The sequence below is a fragment of the Mus musculus genome, chromosome 9, assembly GCF_000001635.26.
Source record: "Mus musculus strain C57BL/6J chromosome 9, GRCm38.p6 C57BL/6J".
Taxonomy (NCBI): domain Eukaryota; kingdom Metazoa; phylum Chordata; class Mammalia; order Rodentia; family Muridae; genus Mus; species Mus musculus.
In genome coordinates this window covers 114,920,279-114,946,335 of record NC_000075.6, presented here as the reverse complement: position 1 = coordinate 114,946,335, position 26,057 = coordinate 114,920,279, and the positions used below count along the sequence as shown (strand labels likewise).

Sequence of the window (26,057 nt, the reverse complement as noted above, 5' to 3'; positions counted from 1 at the left end):
TGGGCTATGTTGTGTGTGTAAAAGGCAAATAAATGTTCTCCTCCCCAAGTTGTTTTGGTCATGGTGTTTCATCATAGCAGTAGTAACCCTGACTAAGACAGACCCTGGTCTCCTCTGGCCTCCTTATGCACACTGCTGTATACACACACATACACATGTACATACATACAATAAGAAGAAGAATTAAATACACACACATTTAACATAGACACCCACTGTGCAGCTAATGAGCAGCAGACACAAAGCTCCAAACCACAATCAGTTCCTCTAAGTGTAACAAGCCTCCAGACCGGGCTGGAGAGATGGCTCAGTGGTTAAGAGCACTGACTGCTCTTCCAGAGGTCCTGAGTTCAATTCCCAGCAACCACATGGTGGCTCAAAAACCACCTGTAATGGGATCTGGTGCCCTCTTCTGGTGTGTCTGAAGAGAGCAGTGGTGTATTCATATACATAGAATAAATTTTTTAAAAATCTTTAAAAACAAAAGCCTCCAGACCTTAACACAACCGATGCCATAATCCAAGTACCTTCCAGGCCATAAAACTCAGCGCCTCGACAGCACCACCTGCTGAAACCAAAGCAAAGGCCCGATCCATCCAAGCCTGTAGAGTTCTGAGAAAGTCTCTAAATATACTAACCTTGATTTTTTTAGTTCTGCTTCTGGCTAACCAATCTTGTTAACTGAAGTATGTCAACGTGGAATATGGATTTTTGTACTTGAAAAGTCACCCTGAGAAAGGCTCCGGGCTACACTGGGATTTCCAATACTAATAACGACTTTCTATTGGCTTAAACTTGTGTCCAAGTAGCCTTCTCTGGTGGGTACCTCATAGCATAACCACTGTGCTGGGCGCTTCCAACCGACTTTCCCTTCTCCAGGCTGATGTCTCAGCCTCTTCTCTAACCGACTGAGACATCAAAGGTCCAGAGTAGTTGTCACCCTGCCTTTGTTGGCTATATTTTCCTTGTTGCTATGACCAAATGCCTGATGAGGGAGGAAGGTGTCTTAGTCAGGGTTTTTATTCCTGCACAAATATCATGCATGACCAAGAAGCAAGTTGGGTGGTGGGGGGACGGTTTATTCAGCTTACATTTCCACATTGTTCATCATCCAAAGGAATTCAGGACTGGAACTCAAGCAAATCAGGGTACAGGAGCTGATGCAGAGGCCATGGAGGGATGTTACTTACTGGCTTGCTTCCTCTGGCTTGCTCATCTTGGTTTCTTATAAAACCCAGAACTACCAGTCCAGGGATGGCACCACCCACAATGGGCTGGGCCCTCTCCCCTTGATCACTAATTGAGAAAATGCTTTACAGCTGGATCTCATGGAGGCATTTCTTCAAGAGAGGCTCCTTTCTCTGTGATAACTTCAGCTTGTGTCAAGTTGACACAAAACCAGCCAGCACCGAGGGCCTCTCCAGGCTCACAGTTCAAAGGGCTATAGTCCATCATGGTGGAGAAAGCACTCTGGAGAAGGCCAGAGAATGAGGCAGCTGGTCACACTGCAGGAGCATTCAAGGCGCAAGGAGTTGATAGGAAATGCAGCCAGACTATCAAACGCCAAAGTCAAGGTCCATCCCAGTGATTGACTTCCTCCTTTGAGGCAGCCCTTCCTAAAGGTTCCACAACTTCTCAACAGTGCCCCAGGCTTGGGACAAAGATCAAATACAGGGGTGAGCCTGTGGGTAGCATTTGACATTCAGTCCACAACACGCACTGTTTTCTCCCCCAAGCACTCTTAGCACAGCTTAGCTCTTGGCCTCACATTCCTGCTCCAAGAGCAGAATGCACAGTATAAAATGGACCTACACAGTGTGGAGTGGCACATGTGCCCTCAGATCTCGGGCCTGAGAAAACACAACCTGTGCATAGCCAAGATATTGTTGGGGTTTTTTTGTTTTGGTTTGTTTTTTTGTTTTTTGTGGTTTTTTTTTGTTTGTTTGTTTGTTTTAGCTGTTTTGTAGTGATGGAATACTTTTCAAGTAACTCATGGTGTCATCAGGAGGATAAAACCAAGGACATCCAAAAGAGATCATTATGATCCTGTGGGCACAAAGTGTGTGTACGAGGTGCCGAGGCACATGAGTGGAGGTCAGAGTACATCTCTCTCTGATGTACTACATCCTAATGGAGTTGGTTCTCTCCTTCCATCATCACGTGGGTCCTGAAGTTCGAACTCGGATCCTCAGGCTTGCACAGCAAGTGTCTCTACTTGCTGATCCATCTTCCTGGCCCCTGAAAGCTGGGCAGTTGAAGAGACCCTGACTCTTGTGTGGAACACTAGCTATCTAAATATTAGCACACTTTAAGGCCACTGGGGATGACCCCTCCCTTGTAATCAGCTTGAAAATCAAGGATTGGAAACTATAAGACTCTGATTACCTGTCGCGCTCGGAGTCTGTCCCTGGGTGGGGACCTGACCTTCTGACTCTCCTGGAAATTCATTAATAACTATGCAACAAACCTGATAAAGATTGAGATCTAGGAACTTGGAGTTGCAAGTTCGCTATGCAAGCATTTGACTGGAGTTCCATTCCCTCTAGCCACCAAGCCTCTACCCCTAGCTCTGAAGATGGGTCAGACAGAGGGTCAGAAGTTCAAGGTCAGCCTCAGCTACATAGTGAATTTGAGGCCAGCCTGGGCTACAAGACCAACTGAGCCATTGTAACTGCCATATGTCTGACTTTATTTTTTGGGATAATGGATTTTATTCCACCTGTTTTTGTTTTTTGGTTTTGTTTTTGGTTTTATCGAGACAGGGTTTCTCTGTATATCCCTGGCTGTCCTGGAACTCACTTTGTAGACCAGGCTGGCCTCAAACTCAGAAATCTGCCTGCCTCTGTTTCCCAAGTGCTGGGATCAAAGGCGTGTGCCACCACCGCCCGGCTTATTCCACCTGTTTTGTTGAGAAGAAAGGGGACAGGATGTGGAGAAGGCAGCTCAGTGGGTGAGAGCATCTCCCCGAGCTGTCCTCTTAGTCAGCTCAGGCTGCAGTGCCCACGGCTGCAGACTAAGCCCTCGCAGCACAGGAGTGACCTGAGTCCCACACTGGCCTGTCCGGAAGCTTAGTGAGGACTCTGCAGTGAGGTCTTCCCTTGGAGGCACACTTGCAGAAAGCAAGGCCGTTGGTGTTGAAAGATCCTGACAGAATGTAAAAGGTCACAGTGAAAGAACCTAGTGGGGAAACCCCCACTCAATTTCCATTCGGCGCGCACCCAAGAATCACGAACAGACGACCATCTTGATGTAAAAGCATGAGGTAGTTTAATGATGGAGCTCCGGGCCAACACGTATCTCCCACAGGAGACAGTGGTTTCGACCCCGAGGCTTGGAAGCTAGGGACTTTTATAGAAAAGGGGTGGGGATGGGGGAGGAATTGGCGAGGTTTCACATGATTGGTCCATTTAAACATCAACAGACTGTCAGAAGGGCGGGAGATAGGGAGGCACTAGGCCAGTCAGGACATGTGACAATGGGCCTGCCCGGGCATGTCCTGGCCTGTTCTGCTATGTTCTTAGCCCCTGGTTTCAAAGCTCACAAACAACTCTTTGGGCTTTTTGACATATATTACATGAATCACAGGTCTCAAGTTTTATTTCCTTTCAACAGAAGCCCTGAAATTGGCAAAATAGATTTCACTGTTAGCAGAACTAGCTTCACTGATTTAGAAAAATAGAGGTGCACAATGCTTTGGACACTCCTTGTGTGTCTGCCAATGTTCTGACCGTTCCTTGAACCCAGGTGTGTGCCCACTGCTGCACCTCACTGCCAGGTGTTTGTAATATTGGTTGCTGGGAAAGAGTCAGAAAATCTCCCCAGCAACCACAGCCAGGGCCAATCCGGAGTTGCTACACCTGCACCAGACTCTTTCCTTATACCCCTCCCATACCTATTTCTTGAGAATAGACATTGTTTAGATCTGGAAATCCCCTACTCTCCCCCTTCTCCTTTCCCTCCTGAGGGCCTATAAAAACTGGGACCCCTTCCCCCTCCTGGTCGACTCCTTTACCCCTGCGTGGGATATGATTCGTCCCCAGAGCTCTGGCTTTCCCCGAATAAAGCCTCATGTGGTTTGCATCAAGCTTGGTCTCTTGTGAGTTCTTGGTGTACACTATTGTCCTGAGGCCTGAGCAAGGGGCTACTCTCGGAGTCTTTCAGTGTCTCTTTCCATAGGACAAATATTGCATCTATGAGGCCTCTCCCCCAGACCCTATTTCCTTCCGGAAGCCAGATCTCCAAGTACCACCTCCTCAGGTAGCCCAGCTTAGGTGATCAGGGCTCCTCTGCCAGAATGGCAGTGTTGTGCCAGGGAAATGTCAGTGATTCCCCCAAAACGCACACGGGAGCCAATCTGACAAAACTCACAGCAGGGTCTTTATTCTATTCGAGCTAGCTCCCCCCCCCCCAACACACCACTGTCATGCAGGGCAGTTTTGGTGGCGGGGGGGGGAACCCCAAATGTCTATGGGGCAAGGCTTTATAGTAAGCTGCAAGCAGGAAATATGTGTGCAAGCACCTAATTGGAAAGCTCCTATGGCCTTTAACATAATAGGCTGGTGCTGGGAGTCATATCGTAAACTTAACTTCTGTCCCCCTCTGCATTGGTGGTCATTAGGCAAGGGGTAGGCTTGTAACTCAGGGTGCAGGTTTGTTGGGGGAATAACCTGGAGATGCTGGTCCTGTTGGGGATTAGTCTAGAGACTGGAGCTAGGCTCAGGTTTTGTTGGGGGGCAACTTGGAAACCAGTGCTAGGTACCAGCCTGTTAGTCTACCTGAGTTCAAACTTAGGTCAGGTGCTCTAAAATGGAGTCTGAACTTAAAAGCTTTGGCATCTCATCAGTTACAGAGTTTGTTTTAGTTTGTGTTTTGAGCCAGCTTCCTCCTGCTTTATCACCCAGGCTGGACTCGAACTCAACCTCTCGGGGTTGAGATGGCAGCTGTGCGCTACCATGCCCGGCTCATGATTAATTCTCTTCATAACTGTAGCCAGCATGGCGCCGAACACTGCAGACATGAGCTATGGGCGCTGTTAGCATGGCAGGACGCCTGGGGACGCTAAGTGTTTGCTGCCCTGTCCCTTTCATCTAGTTCCAGAGCAGACGTGATATATGTCACTTCTTGTTGAAAACATTGGAGGGGACAGTAACAGTGTGTCGTTGGGTGGGGAAGATGGCTCAATGGGAAAGGGGGCTTGCCACCAAGCATGATGACCTGAGTTCAACCCCCACAAGCCATCTGGCAGAAGAAAAGAACTGATTCTCCCAAGTTATTCTCTGACTTCCACATGTGCACCGTGGCACAAGTTGTTGATAAAATTCCTTCCCCACGGGAGACACAAACACCATCGACCGCTCAGCCTAGGGCGCCAAGTCAAACAGAGGCAGGATTCCATCAACAATGCACTCTGGTGAACCCACGAGTTTATGGGACTTCCTTACAGAGTTGGGGTGGCCCTCACAAAAGGCTGAGCCCCAGCAGAGATGATGCTTTTCCCATTGCAGCATAGGTGTGGCCCCTCACCCCACAAGAGGCCTAGACACCCTAGCCCCTCAAGGAGACCCTGAGCAGCTAGGCAGTACTGCTTACAAAGGGTGGAGGGAGTGGCGGGAGACTGAATTGAGGGTCTCATGACCCTCCCGCTTCCAAGAGGGACATAAACAGCCATCAAGGTCCCCTGGAATGTTCCTTTGCGAGGGAGCTCAGCTGAATGGCCCAAGGCGTTTGGCTGAGAGGACAGACGGTCCTGTTCAGTGTAAGTAAGGGCCTCCTCTGCCCTCCTGCCACCACACCATTCCTAAAGAAAGGAGTATAAAAAGTTTTATTGATTTGTCCTCCTCTCCGACATCTTCCCAGCATTGCAAAACCGAGTTTGCAGTCCTGGAGGAGGGAACCCAAACCCACAGCCAGCCTTGAATGCAGAAGCAGAGGGAGGGGGAGCTCTGGGAGTTCCAGGCCAGCCAGGGCTACACAGTGAAAGAGGGAGGGAGGGAGGGAGGGAGGGAGGGAGGGAGGGAGGGAGGGATGGAGGGAGGAAGATTATCCTGTAAAGTAAAATATTCCATTATGACTTCTTCTGTTTTGTTTTGTTTTGTTTTGTTTTGTTTTTTGAGACAGGGTTTCTCTGTGTAGTCCTGGTTGTCCTGGAACTCACTCTGTAGACCAGGCTGGCCTCGAACTCAGAGATCCACTTGCCTCTGCCTCCCAAGTGCTGGGATCAAAGGCGTGTGCCACCACTGCCTGGCTCATTATGACTCTTTTGTTGTTGTTCTTGTTTCTTGGTTTTTATTTTTTGAGACAGGGTTTCTCTGTTGGACCTTGGCTGTCCTGGAACTCACTTTTTTTTTTTTTTTTTTTTTTTTTTAGGTATTTTCTTATTTTACATTTCAAATGCTATCCCAAAAGTCCCCCATACCCCCTCCCCTATACACCCAGGAATCCACTCTTTTAGACCAGGCTATCTTTGAACTCAGAGCTCCATCCTGCCTCTGTCTCTGAGTGCTGGAATTAGAGGCCAAGATGGCACCACCACCCCACCCAGCTCTCATTACAACTGTACTGGCTAGTTTTGTGTCAACTTGACACAGCTGAAGTTATCACAGAAAAAGGAGCTTCAGTTGAGGAAATGCCTCCATGAGATACAACTGTAAGGCATTTCCTCAATTAGTGATCAAGTGGGAAAGGCCCCTTGTGGGTGGGACCATCTCTGGGCTGGTAGTCTAGGTTCTAGAAGAGAGCAGGCTGAGCAAGCCAGGGGAGGCAAGCCAGTAAAGAACATCCCTCCATGGCCTCTGCATCAGCTCCTGCTTCCTGACCTGCTTGAGTTCCAGTCCTGACTTCCTTGGTGATGAACAGCAATGTGGAAAGTGTAAGCTGAATAAACCCTTTCCTCCCCAACTTGCTTCTTGGTCATGTTGTTTGTGCAGGAATAGAAACCCTGACTAAGACAAGGACATTTTTACCCTTGTGTATCAAGTACTTTTCTAATATCAGATACCCTCTGCTGCCATTAGTCATCTTTTGTGTCACACCCTGCCATGCCACACCATGCCCTACCCTGCCATGCCCCGTCCCACCCTACCCCTTTTATTTTGCTTTAGGTTATGTAGCCCCGATTGACCAGGAATTTACGGTCCTCCTCTGTCAGCCTTCAAGATGCTGAGATTATAGGTGGGTGCCACCACCCCAGGCTTTAGGGCTTTCTATTTGAAAACCTCCAAATTCTTAACCAAGTATGTGTAGTACATAACTGTAATTCCAGCCCTCAGCTAACCAAGGCAGGAGGAGCATGAATTTAAGGCTAGCCCAGGCTACATAGTAAGAACTTGCTAATAATGAGGACGATGGGAAAAGGGCCAGTGGGATGGTTCAGCATCAACTTGGGGGGTTGCAGAAGCAGGAGCCAGCAGATTTCCGAGAGTTGGAGGGGGTTGGGTGCCCTGGCCTGAAGTTAGGGATGGTACATGTTTATGAACCACCATGTGGGTGCTGAGAATCAAACCCAGGTCCTCTGCAAGAGCACCAAGTGCTCTGAAACCAGCGAGGCATCTCTCAGTGGAGTCCAAATGCCTACACTTCATGGCCAAGAAAGCCTGTGTTCACAGTTGTGATCCCAATAAAACCTGGAGGATTGGAAGTTCAAGGTCGCCTTTAATCCCAGCACTCAGGAGGCAGGGGCAGGCAGATTTCTGAGTTCGAGGCCAGCCTGGTCTACAGAGTGAGTTTCAAGGACAGCCAGGGCTACACAGAGAAACCCTGTCTCGAAAAACAAGAAGAAGAAGAAGAAGAAGGAGAAGGAGAAGGAGAAGGAGAAGGAGAAGGAGAAGGAGAAGGAGAAGGAGAAGGAGAAGGAGAAGGAGAAGAAGAAGAAGAAGAAGTTGTTGTTGTTCAAGGTCATCCTTCACTACTTTGTGGATTCCAGGCCACCCTGGGTAACAAGAGGCTCTGATAAACACACACACACACATACATATATACATACATACATACATGTTGCAATGGTAGATTATTTTGTTGTTGCTGTTGTTTGTTATTGGGGTTTGTTTGTCTGTTGGTTTGTTTTTAAAGACAGAGTCTCACTGTGTAACCCTGGCTGACATGGAAATCACTATGTAGACACTCTGTTGGCCAGATTGGCCTTGAAGTTACAGAGCTCAGACTGCCTCTGCCTCTCAATGGAGGATATTTCCCCCGTCCCTTCTCCCTCTTCCTGCTCGCTCCGGCCCAGCTTGCTCTGGCCTGGCTCACTTCGGCCTAAAGGTTTTTTATTTGTTTCTCATTACAAGTGGTTGTGAGCCACCATGTGGTTGCTGGGATTTGAACTCATGACGTACGGAAGAGCACTGACTGCTCTTCACCGCTGATCCATTTCACCAGCCCCCAGTGGAGGATGTTTCAAAGCAATTTATTTTATTCTTATTTGTAGCAATGAGGATTGAATCCCATGCCTCCCACTTGCTGTGTCAATAAGCTCTATCTTCAGCGCTCAATTTTCATATTCTTTTCATATTTTATTATGTTTATTTATTTCATTGGGGGGCCACAAATATGCCATAGTGTGGAGTTCAAGGACAACTTTCAGAAGTCCATTCCACCATGTAGGTTCTGGGGATTGAACTCAGGTCAGCAGGCTTAGCCGCAGCACCTTTACCTCTGAGCCATCTTACCAGCCCCTGGCTTTTTATTTTGTGATACAGTCTCTTTAGATCACTTATGCTGGCAATTATGCCTCATCTTTCACAGGGGTGTAGGGATCTGAGCTCAGGTCCAGACTCCTGTACACCAAGGCACTTAACCCTCAGAGCCGTGTGCTCAGCCTCGAGATATGCAGCATCAGCTTTGTATTTTAAATCCCTGCCCATCTCTTGTTAATGCATAAAACCTGAGACACAAACCATTTTGATAACTTAGTGAATCTCGATGTCAGCAAATGAGAGTTGACGCACCCGACTGTTAAGTGTCCGAAGATCTATTTGGTTCTCCTGAGCTGACAAACCTACCTTTTATCCATTGCATCCGTATTTCCCTCATGAAGGGAGATAAAAGCTCTTTAGAAGTTTTAGGCATTGCCTCTTCAGCCAAAAATATGTAATTGCTCATTGGACTGTCAAGAGCAATATTGAAGATGGGCAATTCCACTTGTAGCCTGCTCTGCCAAGAACAAAGATCACGCCCCAGAGGCTGTAAGGGGAGGGGCACACTGAAGCAGAAAGGTGGGCAAGTGGCATTGAGAGTGCATCAAAGCTTCACAGTGAGACCCTGTCAATGAATGAACAAATGAATGGATAGATGGATGGATGGATGGATGGATGGATGGATGGATGAAAGTCAAGGGGTTGGACAGGTGCTCAGCAGCTAAGAGCACTGGCTGCTCTGCCTCAGGATGCCTCCGTTCCCTGTCAGAGCTCTCAACAGCCTATAACTCCAGCTCCAGGGGATCTGACGCCCTCTTCTGGCTTCTGTGGATACTGCACATGAGTGAAGTATATATGCACACATACATACTCATGAGAATAATATAAAACTTAAAGGGAAAAAATAAGGCCAGGTAATGGCTCAGTGGGTGTAGTGCTTGCTCTGCAAGCCCAAGGACCCAAGTTCAGTTCCCCAACTCCCACTTAAAAAGCCAAATCTAACAGCATGGGTCTGTAGTCCCATGCGTTGGAGTTTGAGGCAGGAAGATCCAACAGACCTTGCTGACCAATCAACCTAATTAAACTCCAGGCTAAGGGAAAGACTTTGTCTCAAAAACTAGAGATAGAGAGAGGAAGAGATGGAGAGAGGAAGGCACTTAACAACCACCTCAGGCCTGTGCATGCACACACAAGGGCACACACATGTATGTACCACACATGCACACAAACACCAAGGCCAGAAAATAAATTAAAATAAGCAAATACTTCAGGGTGGGCTGAGAGCCTGGAGGGGCAGTACATGCCTGTAACCCTAGCACTGTAGAGGCAGAGACAGAGGAGTCTTGAATTCCAGGTCAGAGTGGGCTGTATATCAAAGGCCCAAGGCAACTTATCAAGAGCTTGTCACAAAATAAGACAGGGATGACTGCCGGGCGTGGTGGCGCACGCCTTTAATCCCAGCACTTGGGAGGCAGAGGCAGGCGGATTTCTGAGTTCAAGGCCAGCCTGGTCTACAGAGTGAGTTCCAGGACAGCCAGGGCTATACAGAGAAACCCTGTCTCAGAAAACCAAAAAAACAAACAAACAAAAAAAGAAAAAAAAAAAAGAAAAGAAAGGGATGACTACATAGCTAAATAATAGAACTCCTGTCATACACACACACACACACACACACACACACACACGGCCTAGGATTGAACCCCAACACCATTGAAAAAATAAAGAGAGAGTCATGTTTTCTAATAATTCTGACCTCATGAAGAGCTTTTCCCACTCTGTAGTTTGAGCCCCAACAGCCAAACTCACTTCGCTGTCTATTTATATCAATACCTTCTGGCAGCTAAACTCCCACCCACTCCTGAACTCAGAAGGAAATGGACCAAAGTGAGCACCGTACAGGACTGAGGCTAGCCCAAATGGTGCTTTCTTTTCTTCATGACAAGCCTTTCCATCTCTCAGAAAATGGTCACTTGTGTCACCAGTGATGCCCACGTGGTGCTGGCCTCCACTGTTTTTCAGGAGGCTCCCCGAACCCAATGGAGAGCCCTCCTCTGTGCCCAATTTTCTATTTCAGTTATTTGTGGGTCCACTCTCTGGCTCCCCAGAAAGCTTCCCTTCTCAAGGCAGGGCCACCTTGCCAAGGGCTCCTTTCTCAACCACTGGAGCTGGGGGATGGGGTCTCCTGTGCTCCCCTCCCCCGCCCCAGGCAGGCCTGGAACTCATTATGCAGCAGAGCCTCGCTGTGTAACCAGACTATACAGATCAGGATGGCCTCCAATTCATACAGACCTGCCCATTTGGGTATTAAAGGCATTTATCACCACACACAGTTTGACTTGGTGTTTTAAAATGATCCCACTGTTTGGCCTTGGCTGACCTGGAACTTGCTATGTAGACCAGGCTGGCCTTGACTCAAAGAGACTAATTTGCCTCTGCCTCTAGAGTGCAAGAAATAAACCTATTCTATTTTTAAATTAAATTTATTTTAAACCAGACATTAATTTAATGAATTTAATTTAATCCAGATAGTTGCCTTTAATCCCAGCATTTGGGAGGGAGAGGCAGACAGACCTCTTGTGAGTTTGAGGCCACCCTGGTCTTTAGCATGTTTTAGACCATCCAGGGCTACACTGTGAGACTCTGTCTCAACAAATGAATTAATTAAAATAAGTTTGTTTACTATTGTGAGGCTGTGCGATTCTCTCCTTCCTCCGTGGGCCCTGGAGATCTGACTTCCATTAGGGTTACACCTTTCCTTGCTAAGTGAGCTAGCACTCTCCATTCTTGCTTTTGCTTTGTGATAGGGGCTCACGTGACCCAGGTTAGCCTCAAACTCACTGTCTAGTTAAGGATGACATTGAACTGCCGATCGTCCTGTCTCTACCTCCCTGAAGCTGAGATTACAACACATTCCACCATCTCTGTTTTTCGCGGCCGCGGCGTGCCCAATTGCAGTACAGCAGTTTGGATGGCTTTTTTGTGAAGCTCTGGCAGGGAGAGAAAAGGGGCATGCCCTTTGGGTAACCGTATGAGGGGGACAGTTCAAGTTTCTGCTTTGATCCTGTGTAGACAAGTTTTCCATCCTGAAATGCAAGGGTACTTGTTTGCGACAAGGTGGCCTCCCATTTTTATTTGGCCAAGGATAACCTGGGACTCCAGATTCTCCCTCCGTCTCCCACGTGCTGTGATTACAGGCCAGAGCCACCAGGCGCTAGTGTTTGAACTTCCTGTGTTCAATCTAGTTCTCTACCAACTGAACTACGACGCCACCCTTGTAGAGTAGATACTCCCAGATCAATGGCAGAAGACTTAAAGCTCCAGGCTCGCTAGGAAATTCAGGGGTGCCTGGACTTGTCCCGTTTATACGAATTTGACAGCCGTTGTTAAAGCAGGCGCAGGCTCCAAATCTGGGTGAATTCATAGTCAACTACTTAGGCTGTCTAGGCTCCACCCTTAAGTGATAGTTGTCCCTGCGCAAATTGCGATTAGGTGACACTTGTATAAGTTGGGTCGGGCTTGCTCTGTCCAGGATAGTGACACTCAGCAGCAGGAGCTCAGAGCTCCAGTCTGCGCAATAACATTGGCCTGCACGTGGCCCGCCTGGAACTGAAAGGGAGCCCGCAGGGAGGTGGACTACACATCCCAACATTCCTAGGGCAGGGGTGGGGCGACACCGGAGGCTGACCCGGCCACCCACCCGGACCAGGCGTGCGCAGTGGTTCCTGGGAGTGGTGGGGCGGGTCCTCCGGGCTGTCAGCTGTGGCCCTAGGCGCCTAGGCAGGGTGGCGGTGGCCATTGGCGGACAGGAGGGCGGGGCGGGGTCGCCCGGAGCGCCTATACTAGGCCGTTCCTGTGGAGGTGAGCAGCCGGCCTGGGAGGCACAGTGTGTGTTGCAGCGATCCGACTTGCAGCAGCGATCCGACTTGCAGCAGCGATCCGGCTTGGCCCTGAGAGGAAGGCTGTGCAGCAGCGATCCGGCTTGGCCATGGCAGCGGCGCCTCTGAAAGTGTGCATCGTGGGCTCGGGGAACTGGTGAGCAGAGGCGGGTGGGCGGCGCGGTCTCCGCCTCCAGGAAGCCCCGGTTCCGGGCCGGCCAGGGTTGCTCTCCCGCTGCTTCAGCGTGGACACCAGGGCATCGCGGGTAGGCAGAGAGGCGGGCCTGCGACCGCCTGTCCCGGTTGGACACTGCACGGACAGAGGCCACGCCGAGGAACCAGAGCGCGAGGTGCGGGGCCAAGGTGGCCCGGGTGGTAGCGCGCACCGCGCCCGCGGGCACCTGTTTGCGCACTGGTAACCCTGCGGTTAGGGCCACCTGCTCGCCACGCCCGGGTACTTGGCAAAACAACCCAAGGGCGTTCTCTATTCTCCCCTGCCGATCACCCCCGTGGAGGAATTTGCAGAGGCTCAGTTGTCCTTACTGCAGTTTTGGGATTGGGGAAACGGAGGCACAGAGCGTGAGAAGGGTCCTTGCTACCTGGGACAGTGCTGGCTTCAAGAGACAGTTCTCATTTCCTCTGGCGAGTGGTTCCCAATCATGTTAACGTGGTATCCGAGAAGAGAAAACAAGCCCCCAACCGGGACGTGAGGGTCCCAGGGAAAGGTGTTTGCAGAGCTTCGCGTCACCACTGGGCTGTATTTTCTGACTTAACTTGTAAAGTGCTTGGTGCTTAGAGGGCTTTGAAGCTCCTCCAGTAGTTTGCATACCTTGGTGGCCCTTAACGCAGGAGAAGTTGGGGGTCTCCGTGAGAAGGAGGCAGAGTATGGTGCGTTCCAGACTTTTCCCGCGGCCCAGGGGTGGAACAGTTGAAGGCCATTCTCGTGGCTTCTGTCCCCTTCTGTTTTCCTGTGGTCTGACGCACACCACAGTTCAGGCTGCTAGAAGCGGTACTGTTCTGGAGTCGTCGGAGCCACCTGACTGGTCTTTGAAAACTTGGCTCTGAAAGGACTTTTGGAGGAAACCTTAGCTGGCTGGACCGGTGGCCTCTCCCCGGCCTCCTATTGCTGGCCTCTACCCTTGCGTTGGCCTCAGTCCTTTACCTGGTGCCTGGCATATACTAAATAAAAAAATTTTTTTTCTTTGAGGCAGGTTTTACTTTAGCTCTGGCCTGATAGTTGCTGGGTAGACCAAGCGATCTACTCTCAGATTTGATTGCTGCTATTAAAGACGATGCAAGGGCCACATTGCCCAGCCCACTCCCCCCCCCCCCCTTTGGTTATGGAGATCGAACCTCTTGAGTAATAATGAATGCTCTGTCGTGGAGGAGACTCCTTACATCACCCACACTCAAATTACGTAAAACTACTCTGTTGCTAAGTTAATACTCTGGTGCTGTTGTAGATCAGACCCTGGGGCCTTGCTTCTAGGAAGCAACTCCACTCCCAGCCAGACTGCCATGTGTTTTGGTTTTTTGAGGCAGGGTTTCTCTTAGCCTTGGCTGTCCTGGAACTCACTTTGTAGACCAGGCTGGCCTCGAACTCAGAAATCTGCCTGCCTCTGCCTCCCAAGTGCTGGGATTAAAGGCGTGTACCACCAGTGCCTGGCTCTGCCATGTGTTTTAAAAGCCAAGAGTTGTAGTAACACCTGCCTGGAATTCCAGTCCTTGACGGGGCAGACAGAGGAATCAGAAATTTAAAGTCATGCTTTTTATTTTTATTACAGTTTATTTTTTTTAAAGATTTTTTTTAAATGTTCTTTTATATATATGAGTACACTGTAGCTGTCTTCGGACACACCAGAAGAGGGCATCAGTTCCCATTACAGATGGTTGTGAGCCACCATGTGGTTGCTGGGAATTGAACTCAGCACCTCTGGAAGAGCAGTCAGTGCTCTTACCGGCTGAGCCCTCTCTCCAGCCCCAGTTTGTTTAATTTTTATTTGTATGGATATGAGTTTTTGCCTGTGTATATCTGTAAGTGCTTGTGCCTGGTCCCTGCAGAGCTCAGAGGAGGGCAGAGAATTTCCTGGAACTGAGTTACAGATGGGTGTGAACCGCTGTGCGTGCAGGTGCTGGGAAAGAGGATCTCTGGGAGAGCAACACGTGCCCCTAACCACTGAGCCATCTCCCCAGCCCCTGTTTTATTTCATTTTTGAGATTAGGTCTTGGTACTTGCTATGTAGACCAGGCTGGCCTTGAACTCACAGATCTTCCAGCCTCTGCTTCCTGAGTGCTGGGATTAAAGGCATGTGCCACCACACCCTATATATTTTAATATATCCCGTAGAGTCCATTCCCTTTTTTTTTTTTTTTTTGTGTGTTTGTGTGTCAGAGGACAACTTTCGGGAGTTCTGTAAACTCTGGGGATCTAACTCAGATCATCAGGATTCTACCTGCTGCCCCACTATGTGCTTTTAGTGTGTTACCTGAGGCAACAGCAGAAAGCTCTGTGCCCTATCAAATAGGACTCCTGTCCTTCAGAGCCTTACGGAGACCTTCAAGTTGGCTTTACCACTTACAACATCAAGGTCACTGGAAAGAAACATCAGCTGCCTTGCTGGCTCTGCCACTGGACAAGCACCCACTATGCACATTATGTTGTTGTTTTGAGACTGGGTCCCATTTAGCCCAAGTTGGCCTTGTCTCAGTTGAGGCTGGTTTTGAACTCCTCCTCCCCGGGCCTCCAACCCCCTGGTGCTAGGTTCACAGACAGCCTTTTCCTCTTCCGTGCAGCTCCACAGAGGGCAGCCCTTCTGCCAGTTTGTCAGGTGCAGGCAGAAGTGGCCCAGCTCTGCCACGCTAGACTGAGCTGGAACAAGGGCTGTCAAGAGAACTTCTCTGGCCTTTCATGGAGGCCTGGCTGCTAGCCTGAAGCATCTTCATTCTGATGTACTTGGCTGCATTCTTGGTCCGATCGGGCTCAGGGAGCGAGTAGAACTTGGCCTGTGGCACAGCGATTGAGAAATGTTTGGAAGGTTTGGGCTGGCTGCCTGCCTCCATTACGGGATCATTGCTGGCTTTGGACCATCACCTTCAGTACAGAGTCACTCCAGTCCTAGACAGAGGATCCCCACTTCCGGAGACTGAAAACACCAGGGAGGGACCAGAAGGGGGCAGAATGGCTCTGACTGTAATTGCTGTACATGGGGAACTGAGACAGGAGGAACACTACAATTAGAGGCTAACCTGGGCTACAGAGTAAGTTCTAGACCAACCAGAATACAATGAAATCCTGTCTCAAAAAAATAGTTGGGGTAGAGATGGAATGTTCAATTCTGGATTGTACGTATGTCAGTGTTTGCCCCTGGTGGGTGCTGTGTTCCTTAGAGTTCCTGCCCTCTTGATTTTTAGGGTACTGTGCTCATTTCTGGAACAGGACTCACTACTAAATGACTCAGGTGTGAGATAAATAAGGGCTTAGAAGATAAGATTCAAAGATACAAACTGTGAACTGGGGTCTGGCATAAGCCTACAGGTTACATTTTAAACAGGGTGGGTTTTTCCCCCTTTTGGGGGGGGGAATGGTCTTTTATAGCCCAGCCTGGCCATGAATTTAATATAAAGGATGACTTAGAACTATTTTAATATATCCCATAGAGTTTTATTTATATAACTTTTAAAAAGAAATTTATGTATTTTGTGGGGGTGGGTGTTTTGTCTGCATGTATATCTGTGTATCACATGTATGTCTGGAGCCCTTGGAGGCCAGAAGCAATCATCAGATCCCCTGGCTGGAGTTACAGACAGTTGTGAGCCACCATGTGGGTGCTGGGAATCAAACCTATGTCCTTTGGAAGATTAGCAGTGTTCTTAACCTCCTGAGTCACTTCTCCAGTCCCAACTTTGAACTTTTTTTTTTCCAGACAGTTTCTCAGTATAGCCCTGGCTGTCCTGGAATTCACTCTGTAGATCAAACTGGTCTTGAACTCAGAAATCCCGCCTGCCTCTGCCTCCCAAGTGCTGGGATTAAAGGCGTGCGCCACCACTGCCCGGCCCAACTTTGAACTTTTGATCCTTTTCCCTCTACTTCCCCAGTGCTGAGATTACAGGGACGCCGCACCACGTTGCAGGACAGGGGGATTTGTTGGTTGTTGCTTTGGTTTTGTGAGACAAGAGTTCACTATGAAGACCAGGCTAGACTTGAACTCAGATTTGCCTGTCCTCCCCGTGTCTGCAGCATGTGGTCCAGAGACCCCTTACACCAGGGTCACCTCTGCAGCTCGTCTTGGTGAGTTGCTCCTTAGAAAAGGGCAGATTTGCCCCCTGATGTGACTTCAGCCTTTTGCTCATTTTCAAACATGAGCCAGCCATTACGTCCATATCTGGTCCCAACCACAGCGGTTTGAATATTTATATAAACAGAGATGCAGTCACTTAGAGCTAAGATGTAGCCATTACCTCTCAGGCCCAAGTGCCTCCTCCAAGCCAATTGATACCAGTGATTGTGAAGGTAGGCTAGGTAAGGTACTCTTGTCCTCCATGTGGGGACTGGGGCTGGGGGTGCGAGGCAACTAGACTGGTGACAGAGAGGCCAGAGGAGTCTTGACCATCCATTGGAACCATGTGTGCAGGCAGGCATACACATACTTGTGCATACACACACACACACACACACACACACAGCATGATGGCATACTCATTTGTAATCCCAGGATTTGAAAAGTGGAGGCTGCAGGATCATGAGCTTAAGATCATCCTATGGAGGCCATTCAAGGCCAGCCTGAGCTACACAGTGAGACCCTGTCTCAGCCTTTCAAGGGCTGGGGATAGATCACATTGGTAGAACGAGAAACATTTGAGAACCTGAGCTTCCGCCCTAACTGTTACAGGATATTTTAATCTGTTTACTGTTAGGGTGTGGCTCAGTCCTTAGCACACACCTTTAATCCCTCCGGCTAGACTACAGACTGGCCCTTAGTACACACCTTTAATCCCAAACAAGGAAGATAAAGTTAGTCTGTAGAAGGAAGCGCCCATGTTTGAAAGTGATGTCCAATTGAAGGGCAAAGTGATGAATCAGAGATAGATCTGACAGAAACATACATGTCCAACTCTCGAGACAAAGAGGAAAGGGAAGCTGCTTAAGGGAGAGACAGACAGACAGTACAGGAGGAAGAGAGTACACTACAGGATACAGACGAGTTTGTGGAGAGCGGTGCAGTAGAACTGAGAGAGACTAGAGCAGAACAGAGAAGGAGAAGGTGGTGAGTTTACGGGGAGAGTTTCACAGAGACAGATCAGAGGCTCTTAGTGCCTTCTGTGCATTGTCCTTGCTGTTAGTAGGACTCTGGTTTGTGGGAATATGTCCCAAATCTCTACAGCTGAGGACTTTCTTTTGGTTATGAAGAAGAAGAAGAAGAGGAAGAGGAAGAGGAGGAGGAAGAAGAAGAAGAAGAAGAAGAAGAAGAAGAAGAAGAAGAAGAAGAAGAAGAAGAAGAAGAAAGAGAGCAAGCGCTAGACACAGACGAAGACAGAAAGAGCAAGAGAATGAGGAGCCAGAAGATTAGAATTGATTGCTAAGTTTGAGGCCAAGCAGAGCAATTCAGAGGCTGAGAGACACCAGATTGAGGTGGGAGAGGAGTTTGAGCCAGAACACCTGAGTTGATCCAGTCACCAAGATTCAGAAAGAACTAGGAGGGTGAGCATATTCAGCAGTAAGTCTCAGAGGCTGAAAACTCTCTAGACCTAGATTAGGTGGTAAGGAGGCTGGAAGCATCCAGGACCAGGTCTCGGTTAGCAGACGGAGGCAGTAAGCCTCCCTGACAACCACTAAACAGGAGAATACAAGTTATTTTTACAAGAGACTGCCTAGAATGTGAAGCCAACCTGGGCTACCTAGTGTACATAGTAGTTACTAGGCTAGCCTGGACTACATAACATTGTTTTTTTTAAAAAAAAAAAAGCCAAAACCAAACAACAGGTCTGGTACCTGCCTTAGTCCAAGCCATCAGGAAGCAGAGGCAGGCAGATCTATGAGTTCAATGACACCCAGGGCTACATAGTGAGACTATGTTTTGAGACACTTGGTCCTGTCATGCACTGTGTAGGCCAGTCAAGCCTCCAATTCTTTCTTTTTTTTTTTTTAATGATGTTTTTTGAGACAGGGTTTCTCTGTGTAGCCCTGGCTGTCCTGGAACTCACTCTGTAGACCAGGCTGGCCTTGAACTCAGAAATCCACCTGCCTCTGCCTTCCAAGTGCTGGGATTACAAGCATGAGTCATTACACCCAACTTGGACATGACCTTTAACTGCTGATATTGGGCCTCTGATCAGTTAAGGACTTCAGGGTGGCCCCAGTCTAGGGTGTCGTGGCTGCTGACACTAAGGGCTAGGAAGCTCTCTCCCCTATCTCTACCGATCACTCCCTAATTTCAGACATACCTCAGGATACATTTGGAATTCCAAATAAGGATTTATAGATGCAATTTGTCCAAGGCCTGCTGCAAAGCAGGGGTCAGAGGTAAGAGGCCCAGGGAGCTGGCTCCCAAGCTGCACCTTAGGCTCCAGCCCTACCTGCATGGGAGGATGGGGTGTGGACATATGTTCCCTTCTGCGGTGGCCTGAGGTCTGTATTTTACACTGTTCATGAGTGATCTTCCTGAGGTACTGGGGGGACCTGGGAAGCTGGCTTTTGTTGCAATTGGCTCTTTTTAATATGTATTGTGTATACAACAGTCTGCCTGCATATATGCCTACAGGCCAGAAGAGGGCATCAGAACTCACTACAGATGGTTGCTGGGAATTGAACTCAGGACCTCCAGAAGAGTAGTCAGTGCTCTTTACTGCTGAGCCATCTCACCAGCCCCTGTCTGTCTCTCTGTCCTTGGTTGTCTTTTAAAACAATGTTCAACTTTGTTGTGTTTTGGTTTTAAAAATTTACAGCTTAGTATTTTTTGTGAATTTCTTCCATGAGCGCTGTATTTACATCATTTGTAATCCCCTGCCTCCCTCTACTCTGAACACCATGAGTTCATTTAATTTGTTATGTGTAATATGGGATACATACACATGTATATATAACTACAACTGGCTGAGACCATTCAGTGTTGCTCTCGTGTGTGCCTGGAGAGGACTGGCAGCCATTAATTGCCCAGGTGGGACCTTGTGAGAGGTCCCCATCTAATTTAGGATGTCAGTTGGTGTCATTGTGCCGGCCTTGTTTATGTGACTATATATATAGGTTGTATAAAAGCTGTTCCTACCGTGACATAGTTAGTGTGTGGGCGTGTGTGTGCTCACCGCAGCACCTGAGTGTTATGAGGACAACTCTTGGGAACTGATTCTCTCCTCCCTGTGGATTCTGGGGATCCACCTCAGATCGTCAGGCTGGGCCCCAAGTGCCCTCACCTACTGAACCATCTCGATGGCTTCTGTTTTGTTGTTCTGTTCTGTTGTTTGATGGCTCCTCTTTGTTGATTTGTTCTGGGCCTACAGCTCACCAAGTAGGCCCAGGCTGCCTGGCCAGCAAGTCCCAGGAACCCCCCTGCCTCCACCTTCCCAGTGCTAGGATTATAAGCCTGCTCCACCATGCCCGCTTTTTAATGTGAGTTTGGTGGTTTAAACGCAGGTCCTTGAGTTTGCAAGGCAAGCATATTACCAGAGTGAGCCATTGCCCCAGACCACTTTGTTTGCTTTTTATGCTTGGAGTTTTATTATTATCTTTTGTGTTTCCATGGAGGGCTACAGCCCATCTCACTGTATCCAGCCTGGCTCTGATCTTGCAGCCTGTGTGCTGGGATTATAGACATGCTACACTGTGTCGGTTTATGGGCTCGAGCATTCCTGGGTTCATGGTAAACATGCATTCTACCAAACTAGCCCTGTCCCAAACTCTCGGTTTATAATTAACTAGCATCCAGCCGCATCATGCCCAGGAGTGTAACATACAAATGGAAACAAGTGTTTTCAGCTAGTGTCAGTGGGATGAGGAACTGGGCCCCCATTTCCCCTCCTGCCAAGCTTGAGAAACACTGTCCCAGACGGTGAAGTAGCTTCTCCTTCTCATCCTCTGGCTACTTCTACCTGCTTCCCCCCCTCCCAGTTCTAGAAAAAGGAAGCGGTTAGCCTGGGCTAAAAGCAACAAAACCAAAGAGCGCATTCTTCAAGAACTCTGACCTAACAGCCTCCACTCTGGTCATGTGCATGTTAACATCTGAGCTCAGGCCTACAACCCTAACCTCCTTCCTTTAAGATTAAAGGGAACCTCTGTTACTTCATGGGGTCTTTTTCCTCCTTTGAGTGTGTGCTCGCGCGCGTGCGTGCACCGTGCGCGAGGTATGTGTGCATCTGTATATGCATGCTTGCATGTGTGTACATATGCATATGGAATCCTGAAGCTGGTGTCAGACATTGTCCTCCATGTCAGCGCCTCCACGCCGAAGCCCAGAGCTCACACACTCCGGTTTGTCTAGCTACCCAGCTTGCCCCTGGGATCCCGTCTCTGCCTGTCATGAACTGGCGTGCCATGTGGTCACCTCCCCTTCCTGGCTTCACGTGGGTTCTGGGGGTCTGAACTTTAGTCCTCACACTGTGTGGCAATTCTTCATCCGTGAGTCATCTCCCATCTCCCCAACCCGTCACCGGGTCTCTAGGTGGCTTGATGCAGCCATAGGAAGTATCTTACAAGAGCAGGGTCTCTGTTCTCTGAATACTACTGAGTGTCTGCTAAGAGTCTGTGTATAGATAACACTCAGCTGGTGGAGGTGTCTAGCAGGAAACCCTGCCACAAACCTGTGATCCTATTGAGGTGGAGACAGAAGAGTCGGAAGTCCAAGCAGATCCTCAGGTCCTCTGCTACTGGAGGAGTTAGAGAGCAGAGCAGGGGGGTGGGGGGGCATGTGCTACTCTGTTGCAAAGGGAGGGGAGGGAGGCTTAGCCGGTAAATGAACTTGCTGCCTAGAAAAACAGTTTCTGCTGTGCTGGGTTTTGGAACCAGGGCTTCTTGCTAAAGTTGACTCTACCGATGAGCCACCTCCTCAGCCATGTGCTGCCTTTTGTGGAGGGTGCCCTTCCATGGTGCACAGTGAGTACTGCCTCAGCAGTCACCACAAGCCCTGTGTCTCCCTCCCGTCCCGCCCAGTGTAGTGCTCACATTGATTTTTGTTTTTTCCCTGTCTCTGTGGTTTTGGCTTTAAACTTGGATAGCTTCTGTACACAGAGATCAAATAAACATTGCACAGAGTTGAATCTAGTCGTTAAATCTTTTAGTTTTCACATTTGTATCTGAGTCTCTGGCCCTCAATTGTACTTTAAAGGCCCTTTAACTGCAGAGGATCACACGCTGTGTTAATCACGGCTCTGCCTGGGTGCTGAGATGGGGCTATTCACGATGCTTTGGATTCTTTCATGTATTGCTCTTAGGACTGAAGACTAGACGTCGTTTAATAGAAACATCCCCGATTGCCCAGTGAACCTCAGCTCAGAGCAGCCCTGGGAGGGGCAGGGCTCAGGCCGTAGAAAGCATGGCCAGGGGCTGGTTCTCCCTGAACCCTCTCCTTGGTTAAAGGAGAGAGCAAGAGGCTGGGGAATGGCTCAGCTGGTGAAAGTGCCTATCCTGCAATCAGGAGGGCCTGAGTTATATCCCCAAAGCCCAGTAGTAAATCCAGAGTGTGATACAACATAATTTTAAATTGCATTTAAAAACGCACCCTTACTTGTATTTTATGTGTATGAGTTGCCTGCATGCATGCATGTACCCCTAGATATGCATTATCCATGGAGGCTAGAAGGCATCAGGTCCCTGGGGCTGGAGAGAACAGACATTTGGGAACCAAACCCTAGTCCTCTGGAAGAATAGCCAGGGCTCTTGAGCACTCTGGCCCTTAAATTACATCCATTTATTTAGGGTGGGGAGGAGAACAAGAGTCAGTTCTCTCCTCCACCACGTAGGTCCTGGAGACAGCTGAGATCACCACAGTTGCACACCGATCCATCTGGCCCACCCTGTAATAAGTCCCCTTTAGATGAAAAACTGAAGCCAAAGATGTGCCCTGTCTGTCAGATTCACGCCCAGGAGTGGAGTGTGTGTGTGTGGGGGGTCCTTCTACATTGCGGTTTTCTTCCACCATGATCTCAGTTAGATGTCCTCCAACTGGGAAACCCCCAAACACCCCTTCAGTCCCTGCCCTGACATGGGTAGTGCTAAATGAGGTACTGGAAACTACACAGTGCCTGGTGGGCACCAGACCCGTGGTCATCTATCTGCTCATACACAGACCCTCACACCCTGACTCCCTACCTGCCCTTCCTCCATGCCCTGCAAGTCCAAGCTTTCTTCCTGCTTCTTTCTTTGAGATAGGGCATCAGTCTGGCCTTTAACTTAATAAAATTGCCTTGAACTCCTTTTTTTTTTTTAATGATTTTTGTTTTATGTACATAAGTACACTGTAGCTGTACAGATGGTTGTGAGCCTTCATGTGGTTGTTAGGATTTGAATTTTTAGGACCTCTGCTTGCTCCGTCCCTGCTCGCTCCAGAGAAATTTATATAAATAAGATTTATTTATTATATATAAGCACACCATAGCTGTCTTCAGACACGCCAGAAGAGGGCGTCAGATCTCACTGTGGGTGGTTGTGAGCCACTATGTGGTTGCTGGGTTTTGAACTCAGGACCTCTTACCCACTGAGTCATCTAGCCAGCCCGGCCTTGAACTCCTAGTCCTACCTCTACCTCCCAAGTGCTAGGATTACAAGCCTGTGCCACTATACCTGGTTTAGTGGTATCGAGGATGAAACCCAGGGCTTTGTACATTCTAGGTAAGAATTTGTACATTCTAGGTTGGCTGTCTACCAACCGAACGGTTGCTCCGGCCACCTTGTTCTTTCAGTGCCAGAAATCAAGCACAGACCTTTGGTTTTTTAAAAACATGTATTTATTACTGTGTTTATGTGTGTGCTTGCACATGTGAGAGGGTGTCCTGTGACATACCTGTGAAGGTCAAAGGTGTGTCCTTTGACCTTCATTATAGGTTCTGGAGATCAAACTCCGGCCATCAGGCTGCTCTGACTAGCACTTTTACTTGCTGAGCCATCCCCACACCCACACCAGACACCCTGGGAGCACCAGAAGGCCCGAGTTCTGACCCAGATGTTTGCCATGAGCCTTTTCTTCCATCCCATTTGCCCGGTCTCAAGAAGACAATATTCAGGGGTGTAAGGTCTACTGTGTGGAAGACTGCCTGTCAGCAGTGGGGAAGTCTGTCATTCACACTGGGGCAAGACTTTGATTGATTGATGGGTCAACCGTGCTCCCGTAATTACCTCCTCATGAGCCCAGGAAACTCGTCGGTCCCCAGGCTGGGCCCTGGGTCTCCTTTGGTTGGTCACTGGGCAGCAGCTGCTTAGATCTCCTCAGGGAAGAAAGGCTTCACACAACAGCCACCAGCCAGGGCATCACCCTTCACCATTTCCCAGCGTCCAATCTCCAGGAGGGCACAGACACACAGACAGACACACAGACAGACAGACAGACAGGCAGGCAGGCAGGCAGGCAGACCTGTGGCTTCCCCTCCCTTGCACCCCCTGCACACAGCCTGGGACCTATGCATGTTTTATCTGGAAACAAGTCAGGTTAAGGACTGATCCGGCAAGGGCTCTTGGGAAACAGATCTGGGCTCAGCTCCTGCCTCTTGGTGCTCCCAGGGTCTCTAGGTCACACCTGGCTTCCTTAGCTTCCTCACCTCATCTGTGATGTGATGACAACATCTCTCCTATGAACTGATAAAGATTGAGTCCTTAAGTCAAGAACCCACCCATGTCCCACTTGATTATTTTTATATTTATAATCTTTATTTTACATGGGTGTTTTCTCTGAGTGCAAGTCTGCACCACATGTGAACCTGGTACCCTCAGCACCAGCAGAGGGCATCACAGATTCCCTGCTACTGGAACTAGAAGTGATTGTGAGTCACCATATGTGGTTGTTGGGAATTGAACCTGGGTCCTCTGCAAGAGCAGCCAATGCTCTAACCACTGTGCCATCTCTCCAGCCCCCACTTATTTGGCTGGCTGAGTTTTTTGTTTAGTATTGGATTGGGGTTGTTTTTAAAAAGGGTCTCACAGCCTAACAGTGGTGGCACAGACCCTCTTGCCTCTGCCTCCCAGGTACTGGGATTAAAGATGTGTACTGCTATGTCAGACTTTGTTTTGTTTTTTTAAAGAAGTCTCACATAGCCCAGGCTAGCTGCCAACTCCTGCTGTGGCCAAGGATGGCCTCAGTGCCTTATTCGCCACCACGCCCCCAGCTCCACCTCCCAGTGCTGGAATTACAAATTCATTTGCAAAGCTTTGCAGAGTTGATTGGCTCAGTGTGTGTTTTGAGGCCTAAGGCTTAAGTTGTGCTTGCTTGTGTAGGGAATTGGATTTCATGCTTCTGTGTACACACCCTGGACTAGGTTTGGTTCCCAGGACTTTCTTGGGACGCTGCTCATACCCCTTTCTAGGTAAGGCCTATCTGGAGCCTCCCCAAGGCAAGGGCCAAATGAGCCAGGCCTCTGCCCACCACCAGTCTCTCATCAGCAGCACTGCAGCACTGCTTGTACACACACACACACACACACACACAAACACACACATACACACATACTTTTTAAATGCAGGAATCCCAGAATGCTAGGGCTTTTGAGCACTCTCCATTACCTTTGCTTGTTTGAGTCTGAGAGTGTATCAATCAATCCAGGCTGTTCTGGAATCCACTTGAGACGGTGACAGACATCTTCTGCCTCTGCCTCTGCTTCCTAAGTGCCGGGGTTACATGGTGGAAATATCACACCTACTTTCTTTACCATATTCCTATACCTGAGCTCACACCAGAGCTCTGTACTTACTAGGCAGGCAAGCACACTGCTGACTGACTGAGCTACACCCCAGCCTCCTGATCTATTTTTAAACTTTGTACCAAATGCTGCCATGTTCCAGGGGGCATTTCCTATAAGAACAGAGTTTTCAGTGGCTGGAGGCTGATAATGCCGCTCACTTGAGTGGACTTGTGCGGGCTCCGAATGGAAGTGCGAGACTTCTGCATTTTTGCCTTTGAGTGAGTTTATGGTTTTTTGCCTTCCTCATTCCAGGGGATCAGCTGTTGCAAAAATCATCGGCAGCAACGTGAAGACCCTGCAGAAATTCTCCTCCACCGTCAAGATGTGGGTCTTTGAGGAGACCGTGAACGGGAGGAAGCTGACAGACATAATCAACAATGACCACGAAAACGTGAAATATCTCCCAGGACACAAGCTGCCAGAGAATGTGGTAAGACTTGGCAGGGGTGGGGGCACATTTAATTCCATCTCCTAGCTGGGATCCTTTGAGTGGCACCAGGACCTGGGGACATAGTAAAGCAACCTTTGGCTGGCTCTGACTTTCTTGGATTTGCGTTGGTTTGTCCTTTTGAGACACAGTCTGTGTTTCTTCTGTGGATACTATTGGTCCTATGCTACTACCTCTTAAAGTGTGTGTGTGTGTATGTGTGTGTGTGTGTGTATGTGTGTGTGT

At 48.9% G+C, this 26,057-nt stretch overlaps 1 protein-coding gene across 1 annotated transcript in view; it reads left to right on the top strand.

The window, feature by feature from the left end:
- The first annotated feature begins 12,348 nt into the window (after positions 1–12,348).
- Gpd1l (glycerol-3-phosphate dehydrogenase 1-like) overlaps positions 12,349–26,057 on the top strand; it is a 34,649-nt gene continuing 20,940 nt past the window's right edge. Inside the window, exons 1-2 of the mRNA NM_175380.5 lie at positions 12,349–12,665; positions 25,637–25,814. Coding sequence (NP_780589.3) covers positions 12,619–12,665; positions 25,637–25,814 — 225 coding nt within the window. The 5' untranslated portion in view covers positions 12,349–12,618. The remainder of the gene's footprint in view (positions 12,666–25,636; positions 25,815–26,057) is intronic.